The following is a 26,958-nucleotide window of genomic DNA, read 5'->3' as shown; positions in this document are numbered from 1 at the left end:
CTTGTCTTTTGCCCAGTTGACTTCCTATTTAGAGTGTTTGTTTTTGTTTGTAATCGTTTTTTGGTAGTTGTTTTAGTGGGAATAGTTTCTGACATATTTTTCAGAAATTCTCCCTGTTTGCTTTTAAGTGGGCAATATACACATATATACCAAATTTAAACCATTCAAAAGGGATCATAGGGAAAAGAAAGGATCTCTCCCCCTTCCTCGGCCCCCCATCACCTACTGCCCTTCTCCAAAGGCAACTACTGATACTGGAATCTTATATATCCTTCCTGAGATATTGCATGCATATCCAGATTATAGGTACATATATGAATATGTATGTGTATATATATTAATTGTATGTATATATGTGTGTATGTGTGTATATATATGTATATATATATTACACACATGGTATATTGGTTTATACATAGCTTTTTCACTTAATTAATATCTTGCTGGTCATTCCATATCCATTTTTAAGTAAATTTTTTAAAATGGAGATGTAATTGACATATAACATTATATTAGTTTCAGGTGTACAACATAATGGTTCGATATATGTGTGTTTTGCAAAATGAACACCACAATAATCTAGTTAATACCCATCACCACACCTTGGCATCCTTGTCAAATATTAGTTGATTATATATGTGTAAGTTTATTTCTGGGCTCTCCATTCTGTTCCATTGATCTATGTGTCTGTCCTTATGCCAGTACCATACTTCTTTGATTATAGTATGAAAGTGAGTATGAATAATATGCAGTATGAATAAGGTGTGGTCTTTTTTTTTTTTTTTTTTTTTTGCGGTACGCGGGCCTCTCACTGTTGTGGCCTCTTCTGTTGCGGAGCACAGGCTCCGGACGCGCATGGCTCAGTGGCCATGGCTCACGGGCCCAGCCACTCCGCGGCACGTGGGATCCTCCCGGACCGGAGCGCAAACCCACGTCCCCTGCATCGGCAGGCGGACTCTCAACCACTGCGCCACCAGGGAAGCCCTATGTATCTGTTTTTATGCCAGTATCATATGCTTTGATTATACTATGAATGTGAATATGAATAATATGCATATGAATATGATTATGAATAAGGTTACAAATTTTCTTTTCTTGTGATGAGAAATTTTAAGATCTACTCCCTAGCAAGTTTCAAACAAGCAATAAGGTACTATTAACTACAGTCACCGTACTTCACTCTGTGAAGAAGCTTTTTAGTTTGATGTAGTACCACTTGTTTATTTTGCTTTTATTGCCGATGCTTTTTGGTGTTATATCCAAAAACTCCTCACCAAGGCTGATGTCAAGGAGTATTTTCCCCTATGTTTTCTTCTCGAAGTTTTATGTTTTCAGGTTTTATATTGAAGTCTTTAATCCATTTTCAGTTAATTTTTGTGAGTGGTGTAAGATAGCGGTCCAGTTTCATTCTTCTGCATGTGGGTACCCAATTTTCCCAACACCATTATTAAAGAGATGGTCCTTCTCCCAGTGTGGATTCCTGGTATCCTTGTCAAAGATTAGTTGATTATATGTGTGTAAGTTTATTTCTGGGCTCTCCATTCTGTTCCATTGATCTATGTGTCTGTCTTTATGCCAGTACCATACTTCTTTGATTATAGTATGAAAGTGAGTATGAATAATATGCAGTATGAATATGAGTATGAATAAGGTGTGGTCCTTACCCCCACTTGGCTCATGGTCTAGTGGGGAAAGCAGATTTTTTGGCTACTTATCTCTTCAATATGTATTATAGTGCTTACTGTTTCTATTTCTTTTGGAGTTAGTTTTGGTAACTGATATTTTTATTGACCAATGGCTTCACAGTTATGGCCCTAGGATTCTATGGACAGGCCATAGCGAGTACTGTGGGGCAGAGAGTATCTACAGGGATGCAGAACAGGGACTTGGGTGTCTCTGGGGGTACAATTTTAAAGTATTTTTAATCCAGATTTTCAAACCTATTAAGATAGAGTTTAAAGTGTTACTCTTTAATTTCCTTCTTATCTATAACTAGATATCCTCCTTAGTTCTAATCTTGAATAGTCACTCATTTTTCCTGATTAGACTAGTTTTGCCTAGATTATGGGTTTAATGAAAAAAGTAGCCTCTGGATAAATGTATCAACTTTACTTTTTAAAAACTAATTTTTAATTTTTGTTCATGTTATTCTTTCCTCCTCTTTTCATTATTTTCCCCCTGTCTTTAATATATGGAGTTAAATACTTGATTTATCTTCATTCATTCTTCTTTTTCAGTAAATAAATTTAATGCAATAACTTTGTTTTTATTATTGCTGAGATATTGATGCGTAGCATTCTCAGTTCATTTTTCTTAACACTTTACTCTTCATTGTTTAGATGTTTTTCTTTTACCCTAGAGTTACTTAGGATACTGCTTTTAAAATTTTTCAAGTGATTGGATTTTAAAAATAAATATTTTATTAGGCTTGAAAACTGAGTCCATACAGTTTCTACTTTGACAAGTTTCTTATTAAAATTTTCTTTGTAGTCCAATACATACCATGTCATGTCTAGGGGCACCAGTCTGGTTTATAGGACCCAGACTGTAATGTAAATTTGTTAAATCTACCCTACTAATTTTATTATTTAGGTCCTTTGCATTCTTGTTTGTTGTATGTCTTCCTCATCTGTGAAGCACTGAGAAAGGTATATTGATCTCTCTCACTGCTATTCTTTCATTTTCTCCTTTTTTTCTTAAATATATCTAGATGCAATGTTCTGTTAACAATGCAACTTGATAAAGGTCCACACCATTATGAATTGGGCCTCACAACAAAAAATGACTATTCCCTCTGTTTCTGTAATATTTTACCCATGAACTCTACTTTTTCTGATATTGATATTACAATCATTTTCCCTCACATTTTTCTGATATATCTTTGCCCAACCTTAACTTAGCATCTTAGCAGGTGTTTTAAAAATAACCATGATTCCTAGTTCCTGGGAGTTTTTGTTATCAGTTTTGTTGTCATTTTTAGTGTAACAAACCTGGGAATAATAATAATAGTATCTGCCTCATTGGGTTGTTGGAAGAATTAATAAGATCGTGCATGTCAAATGCTTAGCCCAGTCTTTTTTTTTTTTTTTTGCGATACATGGGCCTCTCACTGTTGTGGCCTCTCCCGTTGCGGAGCACAGGCTCCGGGCGTGCAGGCTCAGTGGCCATGGCTCACGGGCCCAGCCACTCTGCGGCATGTGGGATCTTCCCGGACTGGGGCACGAACCCGTGTCCCCTGCATCGGCAGGCGGACTCTCAACCACTGCGCCACCAGGGAAGCCCTCCCATGCTGCTTTTAATATTTTTTCTTTGTATTTAATTTCTGATAGTTTGATTAATATGTGTCTCAGCGTGTTTCTCTTTAGGTTTATCCAGTATGGGACTCTGCGTTTCTTTGACTTGATTGACTATTTCCTTTCCCATGTTAGGGAAGTTTCTACTATAATCTCTTCAAATGTTTTCTCAGACCCTTTCTTTTTTTCTTCTTCTGGGACCCCTATAATTCGAATGTTGGTGCATTTAATGTTGTCCCGGAGGTCTCTGAGACTGTCCTCAATTCTTTTCATTCTTTTTTCTTTATTCTCGTCCCTGGCAGTTATTTCCCACATTTTATCTTCCAGCTCACTTATCCGTTCATTTGCCTCAGTTATTCTGTTGTTGATTCCTTCTAGAGTATTTTTAATGTCAGTTACTGTGTTGTTCATCACTGTTTGTTTGCTCTTCACTTCTTCTAGATCCTTGTTAGATATTTCTTGTATTTTCTCCATTCTGCTTCCGAGATTTTGGATGATCTTTTCTATCATTACTCTGAATTCTTTTTCAGGTAGGTTGCCTATTTCATCTTCATTTATTTGGTCTTGCACGTTTTTACTGTGCTCCTTCATCTGTAACATTTTTTTTAAATTTTTTTTTGATGGGTTGGGCTGTATTCCTGTCTTAATTGTTGTTTGGCCTGAGGTGTCCAATGCTGGAGTTTGCAGGCCGTTGGATAGAGCTGGGTCTTGGTGCTGAGATGAGGACCTCCAGGAGGCCTCACTCTGATTTATATTCCCTGGGGTCTGAGATTCTCTGTTAGTCCAGTGGTTGGGACTTGGAACTCCCACCACAGGATCTTGGGCCCAACTTCTGGCCTGGGAACCAAGATCCTGCAAGCCATGTGGTGTGGCAGAAAAAAAAAAAAAGAAAGAAAGAAAGAAGAAAAGGTGCAGTACAATAACAAAGAGTAAAAAACAAAATAAAATTAGAAAGGTAAAAAATATATTAGGAAAAATAAAAATATAATGAAACAAATGCAACAAGGTAAAATAAAACCACAACAGAAAAAAGAAAAACAAAAGGTGAGGGTGGGGGAACAAGCCAAAAGGAGAGAACAATAACAAAGTATAAAGAATAAAATAAAATTAGAAAAATAAAATATTTATTAGAAGAAATAAAAATATAAATGAATCAACAACAATGAATCAACAAGGTAAAACAGAACCCCAATCTAAAAGAGGAAAAAAAAAAAGCCTTGTCTATGGTTGTGTAGTTTAGGTGGGGGTGGAACTTAGGCAGGGGCGGGGTTTAGGGTGGGGTGGACCTTGCAGGGTAGGGGGAGACGTTTAAATGTGGGGCGGGGCCTAGGGTCAAGACACAGCAGCCGGAAAAGGCCTTGGGGCAGGACCTAGGTGGGGCGACGTTCTAGGGGCGGGGCCTCTGCTTAGGACCTGTGTGGAAGGGGAGAGGCAGCACCGGGAAAGGAGGGCCTCTGGAGTGTGGAGTTTCCAGGTAAGGCCCTGGGTGGGAATGTGGGGCGGGGCTTGGGTTCTGCGTGGCAGGAGGGAGGCTCCGAGGGCAGAGGTTTAGGCCCGGGAGCCCAATAGGCTCCCTGGTGCCTAAGTGGACAGGGAACGCACTGGCCGTGTTCCCTTCCATTACTTCACAGTCCTCCCCACTGTCTCCCTCAGGGTCTCTCCCGTCCCCGCTGGACCCCTAACCATGGGTGGGTCCCGCTGGGTGTAGGAACTCCTCCCCAAGTGGGCAGGGGAAACCTGGCCCCTGGGAAATTGTCCCCCAATTTCCCCCTTTGGGCGTGGGATCCCTTCGCCTCCCCCCGCCACCCCTCAGGGGCGCCAGTCTCATCCCGCCTCCACTTCTCCTCCCCCCTCACTCTTCCCCACGCCCCACATCCTACCTGGTCGCTGGGGGTTCTCCCTGTCCCCTTAGGTGTCTGTGGTCCCCTACCAGTGCCTGGTAGGTGCCCTAGTTGTGTGGAGACGTGAATTCCGTGTCCTCCGAGACCGCCATCTTTTTCCACCCCCCATCTTTTAAAGTCAAACTCAAGTCCCACTTTCCCCAAGAAGCCTGTCCCCAGCTCTCTAACCCATTTGCTCTTTCCTTGTACTTTTATTTAGAACCACATCCCTGAGCTCTTACCATGCCAACAGCCCTCAGTCCCCTTTAGAGAAGACACCTTAGAATCTTTCTATATTCCCTCTCCCCTCTCCCAGCTGCCCACACAGTGCTGGATACACAGTAGGCGCATTTGGCTGGATGAAATGATCACTTAGACAATTCAACAATTAATGCTTTGTCCCATCACCATGGCTGTGAGAGTCCATTTCCCACTGAAATCCCCACTAGCTTTTGAAGATGAGCAGAAATCAGAGTGATTTGCCTTTTCCAAGCTCACCATACATGTTCCTTTTCCATGATTTCTCTTCAGGAATCCAAAGGAGCAGGAGGGACCTGGCTGTTGATTACAAAATGGCTGGGAGACAAGAAGGAAAGGGGTGTAGAAAACTGGCAAACAACCCTCATTGCTGAAATGTCAAACCGACTGAAGTCAAGCCCATTAATCTTGTTTTATTGCAAGATTCAAAATCGCCATGCTATGGCAGCCACAAAATTGACGGATGGGTTTCCCTGCGTTCATCCAACACCTCGGCTGCCTGAGAAACCAGATCTCAGATGAACAGGGAGAGGAAATTAAAATGGCCTTTTGAGGTTTTTCGGTAACTACTAGTAGGGAAAGATGGGGCATTCAGGGTCTCTGGCAGCCAAGGTGCATACACTTGGTTTTCACTGCATTTTTTGGTAAGCAAATCAAAGAAACAGCAGTGCTGAAGCCACCATGGTGAATCTTCAGCAACTTCTGCTCCAGTGAGGGGGCGAGAGTGGTCACAACCTGGCTGCCCTGTTGCTTGAGGCCACCAGGCTGTGATCGTGTTTGACTTCTTGCTGATGAAGTAGGTGAAAGATGGTAATGCTTGGCTGTTTTAATTTGCAATTTTTTGATCACTGGGGAGCCTGTAAATATTTGGTACACTGTAGTTTACAAAGTAAGCTACTATTGTTTTGAATATTGTTAATGTCATTCTGGCATTTTCAGAAACATATGAAAACTTATGTATAAATGATATAGTCAGTTTTTCATAAATTATTTCCAGAAAGTTATGGCAATTTTTTTTTTTGGCTGTACTGCTTGCAGGATCTTAGTTCCTTGATCAGGGATCTCCAGCGCCCTTGGCAGTGAAAGTGTGGAGGCCTAACCACTGGATCACCAGGGAAGTCCCAAGTTATGGCAATTTTTGCTAAAAGACACGGGAAGCTCTGATACAGCTTCTCAATTGTAGCCAAGCAACAACTTTTGACAAACAAACTAAAAAGAGTGAAATTAGTTGATTTCTTGGTGCATTGAATTGATTGGTTCACCCTCCAAAGCTGGAATAGACAACTTTTTTTTTTTCCGTACAAATGTTTCTGTTTCAAAGGTGAGGGGTGGGAGTTAGTGTCAAAGTGGGCAGAGGTGTGCTTTTTTCACACCAGCCCATGAGCCAGACAGCACAGATGCAATGAGAATGCCAACAACAGGAGGATAAGGATGCTCTTATGCTCCTGCCCTCTCTGTCCCTCCAGCCCCAGAAAGTTCATGGGCACCTCACCTCTTCTCCAGCCGTCCCCCCCTTAGTCACCCCAACTACTACCGATCATTTCCAGAACTTTAAAGAAGTGACATCATGCCCTGCTGGCAGTGTATCCCCTGCTTAATGCCCTCACGGGCTCCACCTCCCTCCCTCCCTCCAGAAAACAAACTTATTTGCGTTCACCCATCACCATTTCTCAGCCTCAACATCTATTGATTTTGGGGGGAGCATGGAGAGGCCAAGGGTCTCTAACTAATGTGCTCCCCAGCCTGTCACGGCACAGCCATTCAGCCCCCATGGTTCAATCTCCCCACACAGTCTACACTCTAAAGCTGGTCACAAGTTGGGTTTGCAGAAGCAGACTCAGATACAGAGTTTGGGGTGCAGGCTGTTTATTCGGAATTAACAGGATCAGGTTGGGTAAGGCAGTTGACTGCAGCGCAGGTCCAACAAAGCCCAGACCAAGCCGGTGGGGGCTGTGGCCTGAGGATATCCCTCAGAGTTGCTCCCTGTTGCCTGGTGGAAATGGCCAGGCCCGCTTACCCTCCCTGTGCCCTGTCACCTGATGTGGGCTGCCCTGGACGTACAAGGAGCCTTTCCACCAGGGAGGAAAGCCCTGAAGGTGCTGATGGTGCGGGCTGCTTGCTGACCCCCCTCCGCATGTTGGCAGCAGATCCTTCCTTGGTGGGGGTATGCGTAGCACATCTTCTTTTTACCAGTTTACTCCTCGTTCTTCCACCATACCCATTCGGGGACAGCTCATCCAGGTTCTGGTGGCCTCTCTTCCTTAGAAACCCAGGAGAAGGGAATCTGTGGGATAAGATTTAGCCCTGCCACTGCTGTTGGTCTCTGGGATGCAGTGGATGGGCGTTGTCTCCCTTCTCTACTATCCGCTGGCCTTGGTGGCTTTCCTGGTGGTGGAACCAGACTCTCATCCCCAAAAGGTTTGAATGCCTCATCACCGTGCCCTTCTCAGGCTGAGGTTGTGTACCTGTCCATTTATAATCACAGCTGGGTAGGAGAATCTCAAGAGGGACCCAAGCAGACCACTTAGGACCCAGACATTCCTCCATGCTGCACTGTGTGACACCAACCTGCTGCTGTCCTGGTGATCAGGGTCATCTAACCCTGCCCAGATGGTGACTTCTCTTCTTGCTCAACACAGGGTCCCTCAACACAAGAAATGCAAAGTGTCCAGGCAGCAGACATACCATAGAATTCAGTGGGACCCCTGCTGTGGCCCCTAGAGAAGATGTGTGTGCTCTCTGGGGAGCAGGACCCCTAAGCCTGCAGAGCCCATGGTAGTGGGGATGGGAAGTATGGAGCCTACCCAGGATCATTAGGAATTCATGGTAAGTGGGATCACTCACCACTTCCACCTTGTGGATCCTGGGTTCTCGTATTCTTCCTCTTGGGGACACGGCTCCATTTAAAGATCATTGATTTGGGGCTTCCCTGGTAGCGCAGTGGTTGAGAGTCCGCCTGCCGATGCAGGGGACGTGGGTTTGTGCCCCGGTCTGGGAGGATCCCACATGCCGTGGAGCGGTTGAGCCCGTGAGCCATGGCCGCTGAACCTGTGCGTCCGGAGCCTGTGCTCCACAACGGGGGAGGCCACAACGGTGAGAGGCCCGCGTACGGCAAAAAAAAAAATCATCGATTTGTGCAAATATGCCATCCTGAGGGATGGCATCCTGTCCTTGCAAAATATTGCCTCTGGGCTGACGCTTCTGTGATTTCACAGGCTGTTCCAATGGTCTCTCAGGATGGCAGTTTCAGGATGACAAGTCGTGTTCACAGGTCCACCTCCATGTGTCCTTTGCAGAACAGAACCTGAAGAAGCCCACCAGGTGTTGTGCTTCTATCTTTGTGGTGGGAGGGACAAGCTACAATAATTTGTCTTTTACTTGGGAAGAAATGTTCCAGCATATCCCTGACCACAGGGGCTTAAAATTTTATGGAGGTGGCAGGCGCCGAGTCTTCATCTTGTTTACCTCCAACCCTCTGGAGTGCAAATGTGACTAGCCACCTCTTACTCATCTCTCCTGACTGACATCATGCCATCGATGTGATCCTATATAGGATGTCCAGATGGTCCAGATCTCCTCCGATTACATCATGACAGAGGGTAAGAGAGTTAACATATATCTGGGGCAAAATCGTAGATGTATATTGTTGTCCATTCCATGTGAATACAAACTATTTCCGTTCCTATTTTCTGAATAGGATAGGAAAGAACATATTTGCCAAATCAGTGACCACATACCGTGTACCTGAAGCCATATTAATCTGTCCTAACAAAGAAACTACAGCTGTGATCAGGGTTATCACTTGGTTGGGCTTGCAGTTGTCTCTAGCCATCCTCCAGGATACATGGGCTTTCTGCAGAGTGGCCATACTTAAGAATTACCTGGAGACGTGCAGGTGACAACACCTCTGCTCCTACCTGAGGGTAGTACTTATCTCTGCCTCCTTCCCAGGGATGCAAGATGATTTCTGATTTATTCTCTTGTCAGGATGGGGTAATTTAAGAGGTTTCCATTTGGCTTTTCCTCTAGACAGCTAGTACCCCACAGGCCAAGGACCCAATGAACTGCTGAGTGTTACAATCCCAATTATGCACTTGGGGACCAGGAAAATGATCACTGTATGAGTCTGTGGATGTAGTGGACCCTCCATAACCTGGACGTTGGGAAGGGATCTCTTTATTACCTGGCCCCCCTATTTCCCTATCAGCAGGGCCATGATGAAGTTTTTGGTCTCTAGGGGTCAATGTCAACTGTGACTAACAATCCTTGAAATATCTGGGCGTTCTCCTCTCCTTGGTATAACGCTACCTTAGTACATAGTTGTAGGTTCCTTTGTGAAAGGACAGGAAGATTATTTGATGTGCATACTTGCCAGAATGTTGTGGGATCCTTCCTCTTGGGGACCCAGCCACCTGTTCAGTCCATGAGTTCTCAGTCTAAAATTTGACTCAGGTACAGAAACCAGGCAAAAGTTGTAGCATTGTACATTGGGGCAACTTCTGTCAACCTACTGGTCATCTATCCTTGAGTCCTTCTGCTGCTATAAGCTGGCCAGTACCTTTGTTTACTGCCCATACATTTGGCCTCTAGAGATTCCATGGTCTATTATGGGTCATGGTCCCATAGCTACCACTCTGTCCTCACTGGTCATTACAATAATTGCAACTTCTTGGCTTTTGGTGGTTAAGCCCCCATGTCCTGCAAAAGCCAAGTTCTGTAACAGCCTCTTTTGCTGTCAGCCCCGGCCTACAGAGGAGACCCCTGCTGGACTTAGTGCAGTGGGGCACATTCCTTCTGGGTTTGGCAAATAGTGTGTTTTCTCATCTTCCTATAGGACTGAATCCTCTGCTGGAGGCTCCAGTCAAATTGGGCAAAAGGAGAGGTGAAAATGCAATGTAGACTTAACAAAACTTTGCCGCTCTCAGAGGGCTCTCTGGAGCAAGCAGTGGTCATTAGAGTTGCATTCTTTTGGACCCAAATGACCAGGCCTTTATACTCCCACCTCAGTCACCAGGTAAGAGCTGCACAGGGAAGGGCATCTCGGCAAGGCAGGTCTCTGCAGCAGAGGTGGCCCTGGAGGAGCTGACAACCACAGCTGTTTGCTGACTCCTGACCTTGCGGTTGGGTAGGTCCTTCCTGGAAGGGAGAACTGGGCAGTGCATCTCTGTGTCTATTACAAACCTCTTTAGCTTTTGTCCCTGATGGTATTTCTGAAGCGCCTCTGGGATGCGGTAATGATGCCTCTGTTAGCCGTTCCCCTGGACTTACACTGGAAATGTAGAAAAAGTTCAGGGCCCTGAAGGCGTCAGGTCTGAGAGGCGCTATTGGAGAAGTTACAGATGTAACAGGGCTTTGAGTTCTGGGAGATAAACCTGGAAAGCTCCCCTGGTTGGTGGGTCCAGACATGAAAACAGGAACCTTGAAGTTGGAGCAGAAACCATAGAGTCAGTGGACAGTGACATGCTAAGCCATGTGGGCAGTACTCTGTGGGGCGGGGTGGGGGGAGCCGCAGAAGGGTTCTGAACTTGGGGTGGCGTGTCTGGACATGTGTTATAGGAAGGGTTTTCCAGCAACCTATGTGGAGGATGCAGTGGTGGAGACTGTTATCAGGGGACCAATTAGGGCAGTTGCCATGGTTCATGGGAGAAATAATGAGCACCTGAACTGAGACAGTGATGGAGGTGGGGGGGTGGAGCAAGGGGAATGATGGGAAGGACACTGGGAGGTAAGGACGCCAACAGGGCAGGTAGACATCGCACATCACACATCTGGGAGCAGTCGGCCATTCATTCCACTCTCCAATTTCTACGTCTGGGCACATCATTTTAACCGGGTCATTCTCCAAAGCATAAAGTGAGGTGAAGTCAAATGAGGGAAAGGAGCTGAAACGTTTCTATCTCAGAGTCAGGGGAATCAAAGAGGACTGGCAGGCGGTTGGAATTTCATGGCTGTTTTCATGCTGCTGCTTCCCCTTCTGCTGTCCTCCTCTCCCTGGGATCTCCTTCTTTCTTAGGCTCTCAGGCCTTTGCTCTCTGATGAACCTTTCTTCTGAAACTGGGGTTTCCCCCACCTTCTGGGGTCCAAAGAGCTGACAGAGGGGGCCAGGGCCAAATAGATAGCCAAGGTCTTCAGAGGGTCATGTTTAGTTCCTAACCATCCCTGAGCTCCCGGCTCTGGTGGTGTCCCATGCCCTGGACTCATGGTTCACACCTGCATAGAGCCTGCAGCGGCATTGCCCATAGACTCTGGCTGAAGGGCCCCTGGCCCGGGGCCCAGGCTTTACAGGGCCTTGCCCTAGCTCTCCTCTGGCTGTACCTTGCTCTAAGGGGCAATGAAATTGTGACCCCCCCTGCCACATCACTGTCCAAGTATTCAGGGCCTCAGAATTCCCTGCCCCAATGGTCCCCAAGTCTGCAACCAGAGCCTGTATTGCTTTTCCCTGCAGCTGTCCCCATGATCCGTGCTCCTCTAGATTTATGGGGGTGTGGACAGTGTTCCATGTGCAGACAGGGTTGTCTGCATAAGTGTGTGCAAGGCCTCTCCCAGTGCAGGAAGGAGCTGGGGCAGAGGGGAAGGGTGGGGCAGGCACAAGCCAAGGCCCTGTGTCTGCACACTTGTTCTGGACCCTGCGAATATTAGGGGCAGGGCTGCCCTAAAGAAGGGCTTCCCATCTTTAGTAATAATGGACATTTCGAGCTGGATAATTTTTTGTTGTGGGAGCTGTACTGAACACTGTAGGATTTTTAGCACCATCCCTGGGTCCACCAGATACCAATAACACTGCCCCAATCACAATAATTAAAAACGTCCCAGACATTTCCAAATGACCCCTGGACCGTGGGGAAGGAGGCAGGCAAAATTACCACCAGTTGAGAACCACTGCCCCAGTATGATGAGTTGGGTGTAGTTAGTTTGGGGTCGTTCTAGTTCAATAAGACCTAAAATTTCTAATTCAAAGAGACCTTTGGGACTTTGTGTAAACAAGTGGCTTAGCAAAAACAGAATCAAAACAATTTTAAATGTGTATCTAAGTTTAATATAAATAATTTCCCTTGGCATATGCAAAGAAGATATAGTAGTGCCTGCTGTATGTTTTCTGGTTAGGGGTTGCTGTCTGTACTGTGAGCGCCAGCAGCTGTGACCGAGGATTCTGTCCAAGGACATCAGCATCCTGTTTGGCCCCCCATGAACCACTGTGATGTCATGCTTGCTCGTGGCCTCTTGAGCTCCACTTTGGGCTTGTTGAACTGACTGCAGTGTACAGAAGTCATCGAGCCTCCTGCTGCTTCTGGATCCTGACCTGTGATTCAGACCCCAAGGATTTTTCTCCTTAGCCACAGGTCAGCGTGGCATGGCCTCTCTTTCTCTGAGAATTGCACAAAACCCCATGGTGCAGAAATGCCTCCCAGCTAGAGCGCTGGGACTAGGATTGCCTGACTCTAGCTACTGATCAATCTCTGCTTTCTTAGGCAGTTTTAGGCTTCTGGTCAAATGACTACTAGATAAACCCTTCTCCCGCACCATATGACTTTTCATCTAAGCATCGTTTACTAAGGCATCGTAGATGTTAGGATTCTTAGAGCCTTGTTGTAGCAACGGCGGAACCGGATCAAAGGCGTTGACTTTCCCTGGACTGGGCTTGCCCCTTATTGCTTTTTTCTCCTTAGGAGATACTTCTTACTGGTCCTCCCAGGTAGCCCCTGGGGTTTACTGTAGCCCTGACTGGAAATACGCACCTTTCCCTGATGGAGGTTCTGCTTGCTCATGGCCCCTTCTGCCTGCCCTGCTGAGTTTTGGGAAAGTGATAGCCACCTTCCTTGTGGGTAACAATCTCCATCTCTATTCCCCACCCCCCAGAAACCATCTATGCTACTTTGAAGGTGGACATTCACCCATTATTTATAATCTCCAGAAGGTAGAGACTATGTATGTCCTGGTCACAGACACGACTTCGCTGCCTGGCATACAGAAGGCTCATGGTAGACTCTGATGTGCAGGTTATCTATTAGAGTGAGCCCTTGGAGTCTTATTCTGGAATAATGACTATAGCAGTGGTACTGGCTAAAATCACTTTGGGTTTCATCTGCTTTCAGGTCTTTGTAATAGACTTTGCGAGACTCAAAATAATGAGTGCAGTGGCTGGATTTTGAGGCAGTGATCACGTGGAAGGGGAAAACCTCATTGATTTAACATTTACCTTGTGTGGGCCCTGTTCTAGGTGCTTTACAGACTTGGCCACATTTAATCTTCATAGCAATTCTACAAGTAGCTTTCACCACCTGCATTTTAGAGACAAAGGAGATTCTGTGGAAGTTGTAAACACGGTCCTTGTCACAGTATTGGTGGCGGAGTCAAGATGTGAGCTCAGGCCTGTCTAACGAGCCTGTGCTCTTTCTCATCTGTGTTGCTATTTCCTAGATGTAGTAGAGAGACTTGGAGCAGCTGGGGGCAGACATGGGGTCAATGTCCCCTCAGGGTCCTCACCCCTCAATGTTGGCAGAGAAGGGGCATCTCCAAGGAAATAGTAGCTGATCCTTCTATGTAGATAAAGGGGAAGAAGAATGCTATTTTTTTTTAAAGGAACAAATAAGACTGAAGTTGAAGCCAGCAACAATAACCAAGGCCATCACCAGACAGTCAGGGGGGAAGATGAATCCTATGAGCGGCTTTGGGTTAGGGATAAGTGAGCTGCATGAATCCACTCTCCTCAGCTGCTTGTCATAAAAGCGTGGAGGTTGGACTGCATCGCCATTTGAAGTGGCTTATCAGTGATAACATCTTCTGCTCCTTGGTTTCAATATACGTATAAGCACTACACAAAGAAAAGAATCCAAATACACAAGTTTATGGATTCAGTCTAGATCCACGTGTCATCCCCATGGTTGTCTTGTGCACTTAAGAATCTCACTTTCAGCTCTTTTTAATCTCACATTATTAAAGGAGATATCAGGTGTAATTAGCAGCCCCTCAAAAGCACATCGGCTTTCTCATCCTTGAAGAAAAATTGTTTAATTAATTTGAGCACACTGAGAATCGAGTTATAGAAGTACAAGCAAGCAAACCCACAAAAGAAAGATCTAAACGGTGGAAACTTCTTCAGTTTAACAGCAAACTTATCCTTTGGTATTCATAATTAAAAGCCCAAAATCTTGTAGAGAACATTTCTTTGTTTTTTCTTTTCTTTTTCTTTTTTTTTTTGGTTTCTCTGGGGTTTTTTTTATTATAGTTGCTTTACAACGTTGTGTTAGTTTCTGCTGTACAGCAAAGTGAATCAACTCTCCATATGCATATATCCATTCTTTTTTGGATTTCCTTCCCATTTAGGTCACCATAGAGCACTGAGTAGAGTTCCCTCTGCTATACAGTAGGTTCTCATTAGTTATGTATTTTCTACATAGTAGTGTATGTATGTCAATCCCAATCTCCCAATTCATCTCCCCCCACTTCCCCCGCTTGGTATCCATACATTTGTTCTCTATGTCTGTTAGAAACCATTTCTTTTTTTTTTTTTTTTTTTTTTTTTGCGGTATGTGGGCCTCTCACTGTTGTGGCCTCTCCCATTGCAGAGCACAGGCTCCAGATGCTCAGGCTCAACAGCCATGGCTCATGGGCCTAGCCGCTCCGCGGCATGTGGGATCTTCCCGGACCGGGGCACGAACCCGGGGAACTCTCAACCACTGCACCACCAGGGAAGCCCTAGAAACCATTTCTTAATGGCCTACTTGGTCCAAGCTCTTACTAGGCCCTTGAAATCGGTTTCCTCATCTCATCCTCACGACAGCCCTTGCACAGGAGATGTTATTTTCCCCATTTCCTACAAGAGAGAACTGTGGCTCGGTAATGTGCTTAAGGCCATGGAGTTAGTAAGTAAAGAATCTGGGATCTTGCAAAGTCTGTCTAGTTCCAAAGCCCAGGCGGTCCACACTGTACTCAGCAGCCTCCCTCAAGGTCAAAACTTGGAGACCTTAACTAGACATGTGAGCTGCACAAACTGCTTATCTCTGTGGGACCAGCTTCCCCCAGTGTAAATTGGAATAACAGTCTCTGTCTCTACCCTCAAGGGGGGGGTTATGAAAATGAAAAACGGGGCAATAGGTGGAGATACGTCTTCAAAAATGGTAAGCCTACCTCATACAGATATACTTTCATTCCATGATCAAAGAGAATTGCATTTCTCTCCACTCCATCTAAGTCTATAAGCATTGCCAAGGCTTCTCAATGTATTTATTTTCTTGTTATTTCATTCAACTGGAAAATATTTCCTTAATCCTCCCTTGCTGCCTGGCAAAGCTTCTCTGTCCTTTCGGCCTGCACTCTGTGGCGCTGACACCTTCAGGAAGCCTTCCCTGACTGCCTTCTCCATTTCCTTCCCATCCCTGGCCTCTGTCATAGCTCTTGCCACTCTGCACTTTCTCTGTCTTTCCACACATCACTAGACCCAGAGGTCCTCCGGTGCAGGAGCCGTGGTCTCGTGTCTTCTGTCCCCGTGGCAAGGAGTAGGAAGTATATTGCAATGCTCCGAGGAGGTCTGTTGAACCTAACTACATGGCATGAAGCTATCAGGTCTGAGTTTCTGAGACAGACTTCCAGACCTAAACCCAAGAAGCATCAGGGAGAACCCCCCTATCCCAAATGAGCCCAAGTGGAGAGTGAGACCGCAGCCCTGCTCTGCCTTCCTGCCGCTCCCACTGAGCTCACCCAGGTACGGGGGGAAAACTATCCTGAGGGCATTCCTGGGTTGCAGGACTTTCTCTTTTTTTTTTTGCGGTACGTGGGCCTCTCACTGTTGTGGCCTCTCCCTTTGCGGCGCACAGCCTCTGGACGTGCAGGCTCAGTGGCCATGGCTTACGGGCCCAGCCGCTCCGCGGCATGTGGGATCCTCCCAGACCGGGGAACGAACCCGCGTCCACTGCATCGGCAGGCGGACTCTCAATCACTGCGCCACCAGGGAAGCCCAGGAGGGCTTTCATTTTTAAAACCAGGATAGTCCTAAGCCAACCATCCCCAGACCTTCAGTGCCCAAGCTTTCAGGTTGTTCATCCTAACCCCAGGCCCAAAGATGACTCTGCTTGAGGGACGGCTGGCTACTACAGCAGGGAGCCTGTCTGCTATCGCAGCCAGCACACAGAGAGGCCTCCGTCTCACCATTACCGGGTAGCATGGGCACCAGAAGCAAGAGCTCCAGCTGTCAGAGGCAGGGACCAGAGAACCCGAATCCTAGAATCTTCTTAGCCAGACACTCAGATGTCTGCTCCCTGGGAAAGGTCAGCTCCAGAGCTGCTGTTTGAGAGCTGGGAGGGCATCAGAGAAGTTCCTCTTCATCGGGATCCAAGAACCAACAAAGGCTTGTTTGGGGGATGATGGGCTCACAGAAGAGATGGGGACATTCTGGGCTTAGAATGAAGAAAAGTAGATGGATGCTGGAAGAGGAACTTTGACATGTAAGAGATTTGGGGAGGGGACATTGAGAGAAATTGTGAGACTAGAATGATGAAAGGGACTAGCTGATGAGTTGAGGAGAGAATTCTGAGACCATAACAGGGTTGAAGAGTGGAAGGAGGTCTTGTTTAGAGCTTAATTAGCAAAACAGGAAGTCTGCGAGGGGCAGAGTCAGGGTTGAAGGGATGAAATACGATTGCAAAGGGGTGTCTAAGGGTCCAGCAGAATTATCTCCTTAGAACAGGGCCTCTCAACCTCAATACCACTGGTATTTTAGGCAAGATAATTCTTTATTGTGGGAGGGTGTCTTGTCCTTGTAGAATACTCTGCAGCTTTCATGGCTTCTACCCACTAGATGCCAGCTAGCACCTGCACAATCTCATACATTTCTCCAGACGTTGCAAGTGTCTCCTGGTGGAAGGGGAGAGCAAAAACACCCCTGGTTGAGGACTTCCCTGGTGGTCCAGTGGTTAAGACTCTGTGCTTCCACTGCAGAGGGCACGGGTTCAGTCCCTGGTTGGGGAATCAAGATCCCACATGCAGCACGGAGCAGCCCCAAAGAAAAACCAACAACAAAAAAACACCATTGGTTGAGAAAAACTGTTTTAGATGGATAGTGGCCACCTTCAACTTTTCAAACTCTTTGCAAGCTCTGGTTATATCACTTGCCAGTTCTGAAGAGTGGGATGGGACATGGGCAGCCTCTTGGAAAACATCCTCCATAAAAGTTAATGATGGGGGCTTTCTAGCTTCTGTGCTATGCTGAGATAATTAAGGAAGGGTGCGATGGGCACCGTGGCAGCGTTTCCCTGCTGGGAAGACAGTGCCATGCAGATCTACTTAGATACTTGCTATTCTGAGCGGGGCTTGGTTCAGCCAAGGCTTTATTTACAGCTGAAGGTCCCTGGTGAGGCTTTTCGAGAGAGCATATGGGGGCTCTTCTCTGGGAGGGAGCGAGTGTCTCAGAATAAGGGTGGAGCCTACACTGGCAGTTTGAAGCAGCCGGCTGGCTGACACTTGTTCTACCATGGGGCTAATTTCGGAGGCTGCTTCTTCATTGTGGATCAGGATGGAAAACACTTTGATCACTTTAAGCCTTTGTCCTGGTCATTCTGTTGCATCCGCTTCAGACCCTACTAGTGGGTAAACATTTGATGTCAGTTCTTAAAACAGGATAGTGCAGAGCAGAGGACAGGAGACCCCCTATCCCTCATCAAAATCTGCATAAAAGCCAGCAAGAAATGCTAGAACATAAAGGAACAGACAAACAGGGATGGTTTGGAAGACAGGAGATGTAATGGAAGCAGAGGTGGCTGTCAGAGCCCCACCTGTGTCTCTTCAGCTCTGGGCATTATGGTCTAGTAGGGCTGATTTCCATCTGCCAGTCTCTGCATCTCTCTGCCTGAGGGCTTTTGTAGATGGCAGAGCCTGGGACAAGCTGGAAGTACTGGAGAATTAGTACCTTGCCTCAAGGAGCCCTTAATTAATGACTGAAGACAACTGGGGTATACCCCAGCTCTCTTGCCCCTTCTGGCAATACTCTGACACAAGTATTTTACATTGGCTCTATGGTTCTGGGTTAGGATTAATACCCAGTTTTCTCCTTATCCCAGTAGGGTTTTTGCACGCTAATATGCTGTTTACTGGCTACTTTTTCTCCCCTATCTCACTTCCTCCCTCCTATTACTGCATCCTGGAATCACCTCCTAAATAAACTATCTGCACTCACACCCTCAATGTAAAGTCTGTCTTTGAGGAAACCCAAACCAGCACATGGACTGAATGCTGATAGATGAAGACCTGGTGTTTACTTGCTCCAAGGCTCTGTCTATACGTAGACAGAAGGGTGCACACAGATACGCATCGTCGAATGTGCTGGCACACAGCACATGTTTGGCCACGTGCAAAATTTAATTTCCTTAAGTTTTTTTTTAAAGTTTTTGTTTTATGTTTTTAAAATTATTTATTTTTTAAATTTAATTTTATTTTTGGCTGTGTTGGGTCTTCGTTGCTGCACACGGTCTGTCTCTAGTTGCGGCGAGCAGGGGCTGCTCTTCATTGCAATACATGGGCTTCTCATTGTGGTGGCTTCTTTTGTTGTGAGGCATGGGCTCTAGGCACGCAGGCTTCAGTAGTTGTGGTACACGGGCTCAGTATTTGTGGTTCGCAGGCTCTAGAGTGTAGGCTCAGTGGTTGTGGCGCATGGGCTTAGTTGCTCCGCAGCATGTGGGATCTTCCCAGATCAGGGCTGGAGCCCACATCCCCTTCATTGGCAGGTGGATTCTTAACCACTGCGCCACCAGGGAAGCCCAAGTTTCCTTGAGTTTCATTTTGAGATTGGTTGGCTTGATTTCTCATAGTTAAAGCAAATATAAGCTCTAGATGGCAAAGATTTTGTGTAGGTTTGTGCATTCTCATTTGCATTGGCTTTTATGTCCAAACACATTTTAAAGGCTCCCATTTCAGTGTAGACTGGCATACAATTCTTGCTGCTGTAGTGAAGGTTGACATCATGGAAATGACCTAAGCCCCTGTTTAGGGGTGACAAACAGCAAGGTTGACTCTGGGTTGAATATTTATCTAGATCCCTGTTGGTTTTTTTCTTAAAGAATTGTTTAGATTTAACATCAGAAACATTATTTTATGTCTCTGAGATTTGAAATTATTTTAAAGTCTTGGGTAATATTTATTAATTCCATTGCCTTTATTAGCTAAGAAGAAAACCTAGTTACACACCATTTGCAATACACAAGGATTATAATTATTTAATGATCTCCCTGATTAACTTTGTGCCAACACTAAGAAGAACCCAGGAGAACACTGTACCTCCACTTACCCACCTCACTTCAGCTATCTCATCACTGACGGATATGGATGGAGTTTGCAAAACAACCATAATATTTGTTAATTAGTTTCTAATTTAAGAAATGCATGCTTGTCATAGATGTAACCTGGATCTTAGCCAAGAAGGCTGAGATTTAGAGAAAATTAGTTTAAATTTCTAATTCCATATCCATGGGAATTCCAATGCCCATCTCCAGATTTCTGAATATTCCCAGGGGCGTAAATTCTCAGTCACATACGGCTCTAGTTTCCTGCTTTTGCTGAACTTTTGTCCTCGTGGGCTTCTTACCTCCCACGGCTGGTCTCTTCCCTGCTCTGCACACTCAAATATGAAATTCATCTCCTGTCCCTGATATCCTGCAAAAACACACAAAGGGTTTATGTATGTGATGGACTTTATCAGTTGTTCGTGAAATAAGAGTTCATGTTATACCAAAGCAAACAAGTACAGTAAGCCCCCTATACGAACCTTCAAGTTGTGAACTTTCAAAGATGCGAACTTGCTTTTGCATGTCCAATCACATAAGTTAGTTTATGTGTCTGGTGTACATTATCACGTGCGTGCATCCTCTACAAGTGGTGGTTTTATGTACTTTGCTGTCCAGTACTGTATAGAGCACAGTAGTACAGTATCTTTATTTCAAGCCTAGGATGTCCAGAAACAAGCATAAAACAGCTGGTACTACCGTACTTTTCAAGATACTGTACTGTAAGATTAAAAATGTTTTCTTTACTTTTCGTGTTTGTTTTTTAGGTATCATTTGTGTGAAAAGTCTTATAAACCTTTTACAGTACAGTATGATATAGCCGATTGTGTTAGTTGGGTACCTAGGCTGAGTTTGCTGGACTTACGAACAAAGTGGACTTATGATTGCGCTCTCGGAACAGAACCTGTTCGTATGTAGGGGACTTACTGTATAAAGATGAGGATGAGACCTACCTGTTCTTTTGGCAACTCTGCCCCAGGAAGTTTTCACTGCCTACTTTTCCCCTGTAATCCTGGTGTCTTGTCACCTGCCATCATACCCGTATCTCTCCCTGCTTCTTTCTCTGTCCTCCACACCTTTGCCCCTTACTCTTAGGACAGGTTGTAGCATCACTTCCCCTCTGCCATGCCCTTCCCTGCAGGAGGATGACATGCCCTACCCTGTAGAGTGGCTGTATCACGTGCTTTGGCCAGCGACATGTGACGCAGGTAATGCGGGTTACACTGGGCAAAAGATTTCAGAGTCAGAGCATGGTTCATCAGCTCTTTCTCCCCACCCTGATGACTGGCAAGGTTCCAGAAAGAAACTGCTCTGGAAGCCTGGGTCTGGGGTACAGACAACAGGGAACTTGTATGTTAAGTGCACTTACCAATTCGAGGAAAATATCCATATTCTCTGGATTTTTCTTATGTGATCAGGCCATCTATGACTAAACATATTTTTTCCTTCATTTCTAATTCCTTTATCTTCTTATTTTGGTGATGATTTAGAATCTCCTGTGAAGTGTTGAGTAAACCGAGGGTAGCAAGAAACTCTGGTGCATTATCAGCCTCAGGGGAGACCTCCATAAGTGTAATGACTGCAGCAGGCTTTTTGTAGATACCTTTTATCAGATTAAGGAAATCCTCTTCTATTCCTAGCTTTCTAAATGTTTCTAACGTAAGCAGATACTGAATTTCACCAAATACTTTTTCTGTGCATATTTGAAATGATCATATGACCTCTCTCCTATTTCTCCATTAAAGTGGTGAATTATAATAATTAATTTTTGAATGCTAAAGCAACCATACATTGCTAAAATAAAAAAAATTCATATATCACTGGATTTGAACTGCTATATTTTATTTAGGATTTTTGCATCTATATTCATAAAGAGTTTGGCTTATATTTGATTTTTCTTTTAATGTCTTTCTCAGGTTTTCTATCACAGTTTACTGGCCTCATGAAACGAGTTGGCATTCTTTGGACCCGGGCTTGGAATTTTCTTTCTGTAAGTCTTCCATTTCTTTTGGTTCAGTTTGGAAGAATTGTGTTTTTCTAAGAATTTTTTCTTTTTAAATTTTAAAATTATGACCACAAGATTCTGCAAATAACTTTTACAACTTTTTAATGTTTGTTAGATCTTTTGTGATATCCTCTTTTTTATTCCTGATATTGACCTGTGCCTTCTCTCTTTTTTTTCTTGATTAGCTTTCCTTTGGGAGTAAGGGGTGTATTCGTTATGTCTTGCTGCATAACAAATTACCCTAAGTCTCAGTAGCTTCAAACGATAAGCATTTATTATCTCACACAACTTGTGTGAGGGGGTGGGTCCTGGGAATGACTTAGCTGGCTGTCTGGCTCAGAGTCTCCCTCGAGGTTGTAGTCAAGGTGCCGTCTGAGATTGCACTTATCTGGGAATGGACCCGAAGGGTCTCCTTCCCCGTTAGCTAAGTCACATGCTTGGCGCGTCAGGGCTGGTTGTTGGCAGGCGGTTCGGATTCCTCAAGGCCTCTGTTCTTCACCATGTGAATCTCTCTCTAGGGCTGCTGGAGTGTCTTCACAACATACCAGGTGGCTTCCCCCAGAGAGAGGGATCCAAGTGACAGTAAAGTCTTGAAGTCACACATCATCAGCTCCACTTAACTCCACTCATTGGAAGAGAGTTACGAGGTACAGCCCACGCGCAAAGAGAGCAGGGTTAGGCTCCACTTTTGAGAAGATTGTCAGAGAATTTGTGGACACATTTAAAAGCCCCTATAGAAAGATATCAATTTTATTAATGTTTTCAAAGAACAATTACTTTGCTTGGCTGATTCTCTTACAGATTTCGTCCTCTATTTCATTAATTCCTATTATTTGCTGTTTCCTCCTCTCCATGTTTCACCAGCGTAACCAAGTCCCTGCAGTAAATTCATTCCTTCGGATGCTGATACAGGTCTGATACTCCTTTGAATGTTTAGAAAAAACAAAACAAATCAATTATGCACCCCTCATCTCTCACTTACACACACACACACACACACACACACACACACTTTGTTGATTTGTTGGCAGATTCAGGAGGTTTATGAACCATGGTTCTTACATTGGTAGAATGTGAGTTTTAAGATGCATTTTTTTCCAAAGGGATAACTTACGGTGTTGAGTCAGCCACACTCACTCACTCATACTGCCTCCCGTTAACACCAAAAGCTCAGACTTCTGCTCCAGCTGGCCTACCCCAGGGAGCCAGCCTGTGGTCCTGGAACCAGAGTCCTCTCATTCCTTATGGGAACCAGAGGCACAACCTTGGCAAATGAGGCTGCGATGTCAAACGTTTGGGCTGGACACCTCAGATATTGCCAGATATTGAGCATTTTGCCCTGAATGCTACTAGCAAAATATTCCTATAAAACGAACATTTTTCAAGATCAGCCTGTGTCTTTAGGGGCTCAGTGCTTGGACTTCAGCCATGAGGCTCCCTTGACCAATTTGAAAGTGTAGCTTTTTGCTCTGTGTTGGAATAAACGTTCACCTTGCTATAAAACATCGGTTCTCTTTCGGGTCTAAGTAATTTCCTTTCCCTTCTGCTTGCCTATCTTTGAGGTGTTAAGAGCACGCGTGGCCAGAGGAGTGGTCTTCTGCCCAGTCTGGAAGCTTGGCCAGAGGAACTGGTGTTCTTGTGTAATGAGGTCACCTTTCAAAAGTACCAGACGGTTTTTCATCCTCTCACCCAAACGCGACGTTTCCTGGCAGCCATTCCACCACCAAAGTGCCAGGAAAGGGGACTACAAATGCCTCCTAAAAGTACAGGATAGGGGATGTCTCTATCAGGGAAGAAGGAAGGGGAAAACCCACCCCTTCTGGCCTCAAAAAAACTGCGGGAGGAAGGAGGCTGTCAGAAGCAGGTGAGTAAGTAGGGAAAGACGTGTGTTCTGACCCTCTCCTAGCTGAAGTGAGGAACCTCCCAGCTAAGCCTCCCGAGGCTTCCTCAGCTTCTGGGGCTGGGGCGGGAGGGCGAGGACAGTGTCCACTTTTTCCTGGTCCCCCTGGAAGATCACAGGGATTGATGGTGTTGGCTGGGAGGTTTACTCGGGGAGACGGGTGTTGCTGCATTGTGGTGAGGGACGCTGTAGCTGTGGGCCAGATGGCAGATCATCCTGACCAAGAACTGGCCATGCAGCACAGCTAGACCTCAGGGGACACGCAGTCCTAGAGACTTGGACTTGGACTCAAGATCGCGGGACTGCCGAGCCCAGACAGAACCAAGGAGGACAGGCTTCAGCCTCTGGTGCCAGCAGGGCTCCTGTCGATCAGATGGACAGCGGCATCCTCATACAGACTACAGGAGCCAGAAGGGACCGTGGGACTGTGGCCCGTGTGGATCCGAGGTCTTTCTCGTCACCTTTAGGTCACATGAACCAGCTCTCTCGTATCAACACCTCCAGATGCCCTCTTGGAGATAAGCAAGGTGAAAAGGGATTAAAAAGTACAAAACGTTTATCCAAAAGAAGCTGAGTTCTCTAAAGACACTGTTTTACATTATTAGATCAGATAGAATTTACTTACGTCAGTCGTGGAAAATGAAGAAGTTATGTTTTCTTTGCAAATCTGAGTGCCACTGGTAAATTTGCAACCCTGATACAAATTGATGCACCAAGATGATAATTTTAGCTGCTAGAAGCAAGGCTACGGAGTGGGGCTGGTCTGAGCTGAGTTGTTCTTGTGTCCTTCCGCATGGGAATTGGTGTCAGAATGAGGGAGACAAGACTGCATCTGTGGAGAACGGCTTTTCTTTGGTGGGAAAAATAATTAGCCTGGAGGTAGCTTTCATCCAGTTCTGCCCCAGGCCGATTATTATGAAGGGAATAAGTCATCTCATCAAGAACACACCAGGGACTTCCCTGGCGGTCCAGTGGTTAAGACTCTGCCTTCCAGTGCAGGGGGTGTGGGTTCAATCCCTGGTCGGGGAGATAAGATCCCACATGCCTCGCAGCCAAAAATACCAAAGCATAGAACAGAAGCAATATTGTAACAAATTCAATAAAGACTTTAAAAATGGTCCACATCAAGAAAAAAAAATCTTAAAGAAGAAAAGAACACCCCAGTTCCTTTCTTAGGAACTTCCTCCCTCCACAGGGCTTGGAATTTGGAAGGAGATGGTTCAAGTTCAAGCCCTGGCTCTGACTGGGTGGGCAAGTCGATAGACTTTCCTGAGCTTCTGTCTATCAAATGGGGATTGAGACATGTGTACCCCTAATCCTCGTGGCTTCAGAAAGAGCTGATGGAGGGTAACAGAAAGTACTTTTTATAAACCGAAAAGTCCTAATCCTGTGCCCATTCCAAGCTTCCAGATGCCTTCCTTTTCCTGCAGTTTCCTTTTTGCATCCTGCATGTTCCAGGCTTTTCCTCTGGACTCTGTTCTGGCCTTCAGCTGAGCAGAGGTTTGTTCCTTTGTATCAGGTCCCGTGTGGGTCCTGGAGCTCTTGAGGCCAATAGATCCGACATCCCCCCTCAGGGAACTTCTTGTCCACTCTCAGGCACTGTCCTGCCTTCTCCTGCCAGGCGATTTTCCCTTCAGATGTTACTGATTATGAATTCTCCTTGGTAGAATGGGCTTGAAGGTGGGATTCTGTAACTAGAATAGGCCTTCAGGAAATGGGTCCAACGTCTGAGATATGACTCGTCAATTTTTCAGTAAGTATAATGCCCTAAACCAGGCTCATTTGGAGTGGAATCTGGAGGGCAGTGCCCTGGATCTTAGGATGCGAATAGCGGGCTTGGGTGGCTCACCTGGGTCAGCAGGTGCTGAGTTAGATGGCGAGGGCAGCTTACCCTCTTCTGTCCCGGGGGTCAGACTTGTTATCACCCACTTGTTATCACTACCTAGCTTAGAGCCCTTCCACCCAGACTTGTTTTCCTGTTGGCATCCTCAACAGATATGGAGAGACCTATTTGGTTGGAAACCCAGAAAAATTCTTTCATTCATTCTTCTAGCACACCCTTTCCTGAAGACCTAGATTTCATGTGGGGCACAAAACTAGGACAAAGTCAGAGAGGGAGACAACCTGGAAATAGGGTATAGACTCAGGGAACTGTTGATGCTGCAGCCTGAGCCCACAAGGCAGTCTGGAGGCAGAATTTTCTCTGCTTTGGGGGAGTCCATCTTTTTTCTCTTGAGGCCTTCAACTGATCAGACGAGGCCCACCCACATTATGGAGGCTAATGTGTTGTACTCAAAGTCCACTGATTAAAATGTTAATCTCATCTTAAAAAATGCATTCACAGCAGTGTCTGAATCAGTGTTTGGGCAAATATCTGGAAATGGTGACCTAGCCAAGTTGACACATAGAATTAACCATCACGTAAGTTCCAAGAGGCATGGCGTGGGCCAGCGTGGTAAGCCTGGGGCTCTAACACATAAGGAAGGTTAATAATGGACATCAATGGGAAGCCACCCTTCCCCCTATCACTGCATCATGAAGATTCAAGGAAAGGAAAGTACCTTTTGGAGCATAACCTCAAAGCCTGGCTTTACAGAACATTCTGGAAAAGATCTAGAAAACTGAAGCCTAAGATAAGCTTCCTGTTCCCACACTTGGATGAAAATTACTGGGTCATTCTTGTTGCAGTTGGTTGTAGGGTGGATGTTAGCCCACGTAGTACTTCTTTTTTGTTTTGTTTTTTTTTAATTTCCACTATGTTTTGACATTTCAATCTATTATTTATTTTTTAAAATTTTTATTTATTTATTTTTTGCTGCACCACACAGCATGTGGGATCTTAGTTTCCCGACCAGGGATAGAACCCGTACCCCTTGCAGTGGAAGTGTGGAGTCTTAACCACTGGACCACCAGGGAAATCCCAGTACTTCTTTTTGAATTAGAAGAAAGACTCCCTTTCATGGACAAATCAGAAAATAGCCCCTCCTGGGCAGATGGATTAGAAAAGGGTAACCCTTCTGGGCAGACAAAAGAGGAACAGGTGCCTATGTTCCCCTGTGGGTGTGGCCTCAGCCATGGAGCAAAGCCTGGCACACGAAGTGCACGCTGGTTTCCCAGAGTGACCTGCTTCCTCAGTTGGGTAACTTTTGTGCACAATGCGACCTGCCTCGGTGGTTGGTAGAGAGACGCGCTGATAGTGAAAGGACACCTAGAGGTCGTCTAGTCCACACACTCCTGTCTTGGAGATGGAAACACTAAGTCCCAGAGAGGGACAGAAGGTGACTCCATTCATGCAATGCCTCTTCAGCAGGGCAACAGCGAGAGGACACAGCAGCTCCCGGAAGGAGAGCCC

The 26,958-nt window shown here is 45.6% G+C and overlaps 1 protein-coding gene across 1 annotated transcript in view; it reads left to right on the top strand.

Annotated features, from left to right (window-relative positions):
* Positions 1-23,198, top strand: part of LOC309803424 (5-formyltetrahydrofolate cyclo-ligase) — a 279,511-nt gene extending 256,313 nt beyond the window's left edge. The window contains exons 3-4 of the mRNA XM_082619608.1: positions 21,618-21,691; positions 22,225-23,198. Of these exons, the coding sequence (XP_082475734.1) occupies positions 21,618-21,691; positions 22,225-22,326 (176 nt within the window). The 3' untranslated portion in view covers positions 22,327-23,198. The remainder of the gene's footprint in view (positions 1-21,617; positions 21,692-22,224) is intronic.
* Positions 23,199-26,958: the final 3,760 nt, after the last annotated feature.

The sequence above is a fragment of the Mesoplodon mirus genome (genome assembly GCF_964341445.2).
Source record: "Mesoplodon mirus genome assembly, chromosome: 4".
NCBI classification, from domain to species: domain Eukaryota; kingdom Metazoa; phylum Chordata; class Mammalia; order Artiodactyla; family Ziphiidae; genus Mesoplodon; species Mesoplodon mirus.
Note: the sequence above shows the minus strand (reverse complement) of the source record. Positions and strands in the feature narration are given on the sequence as shown.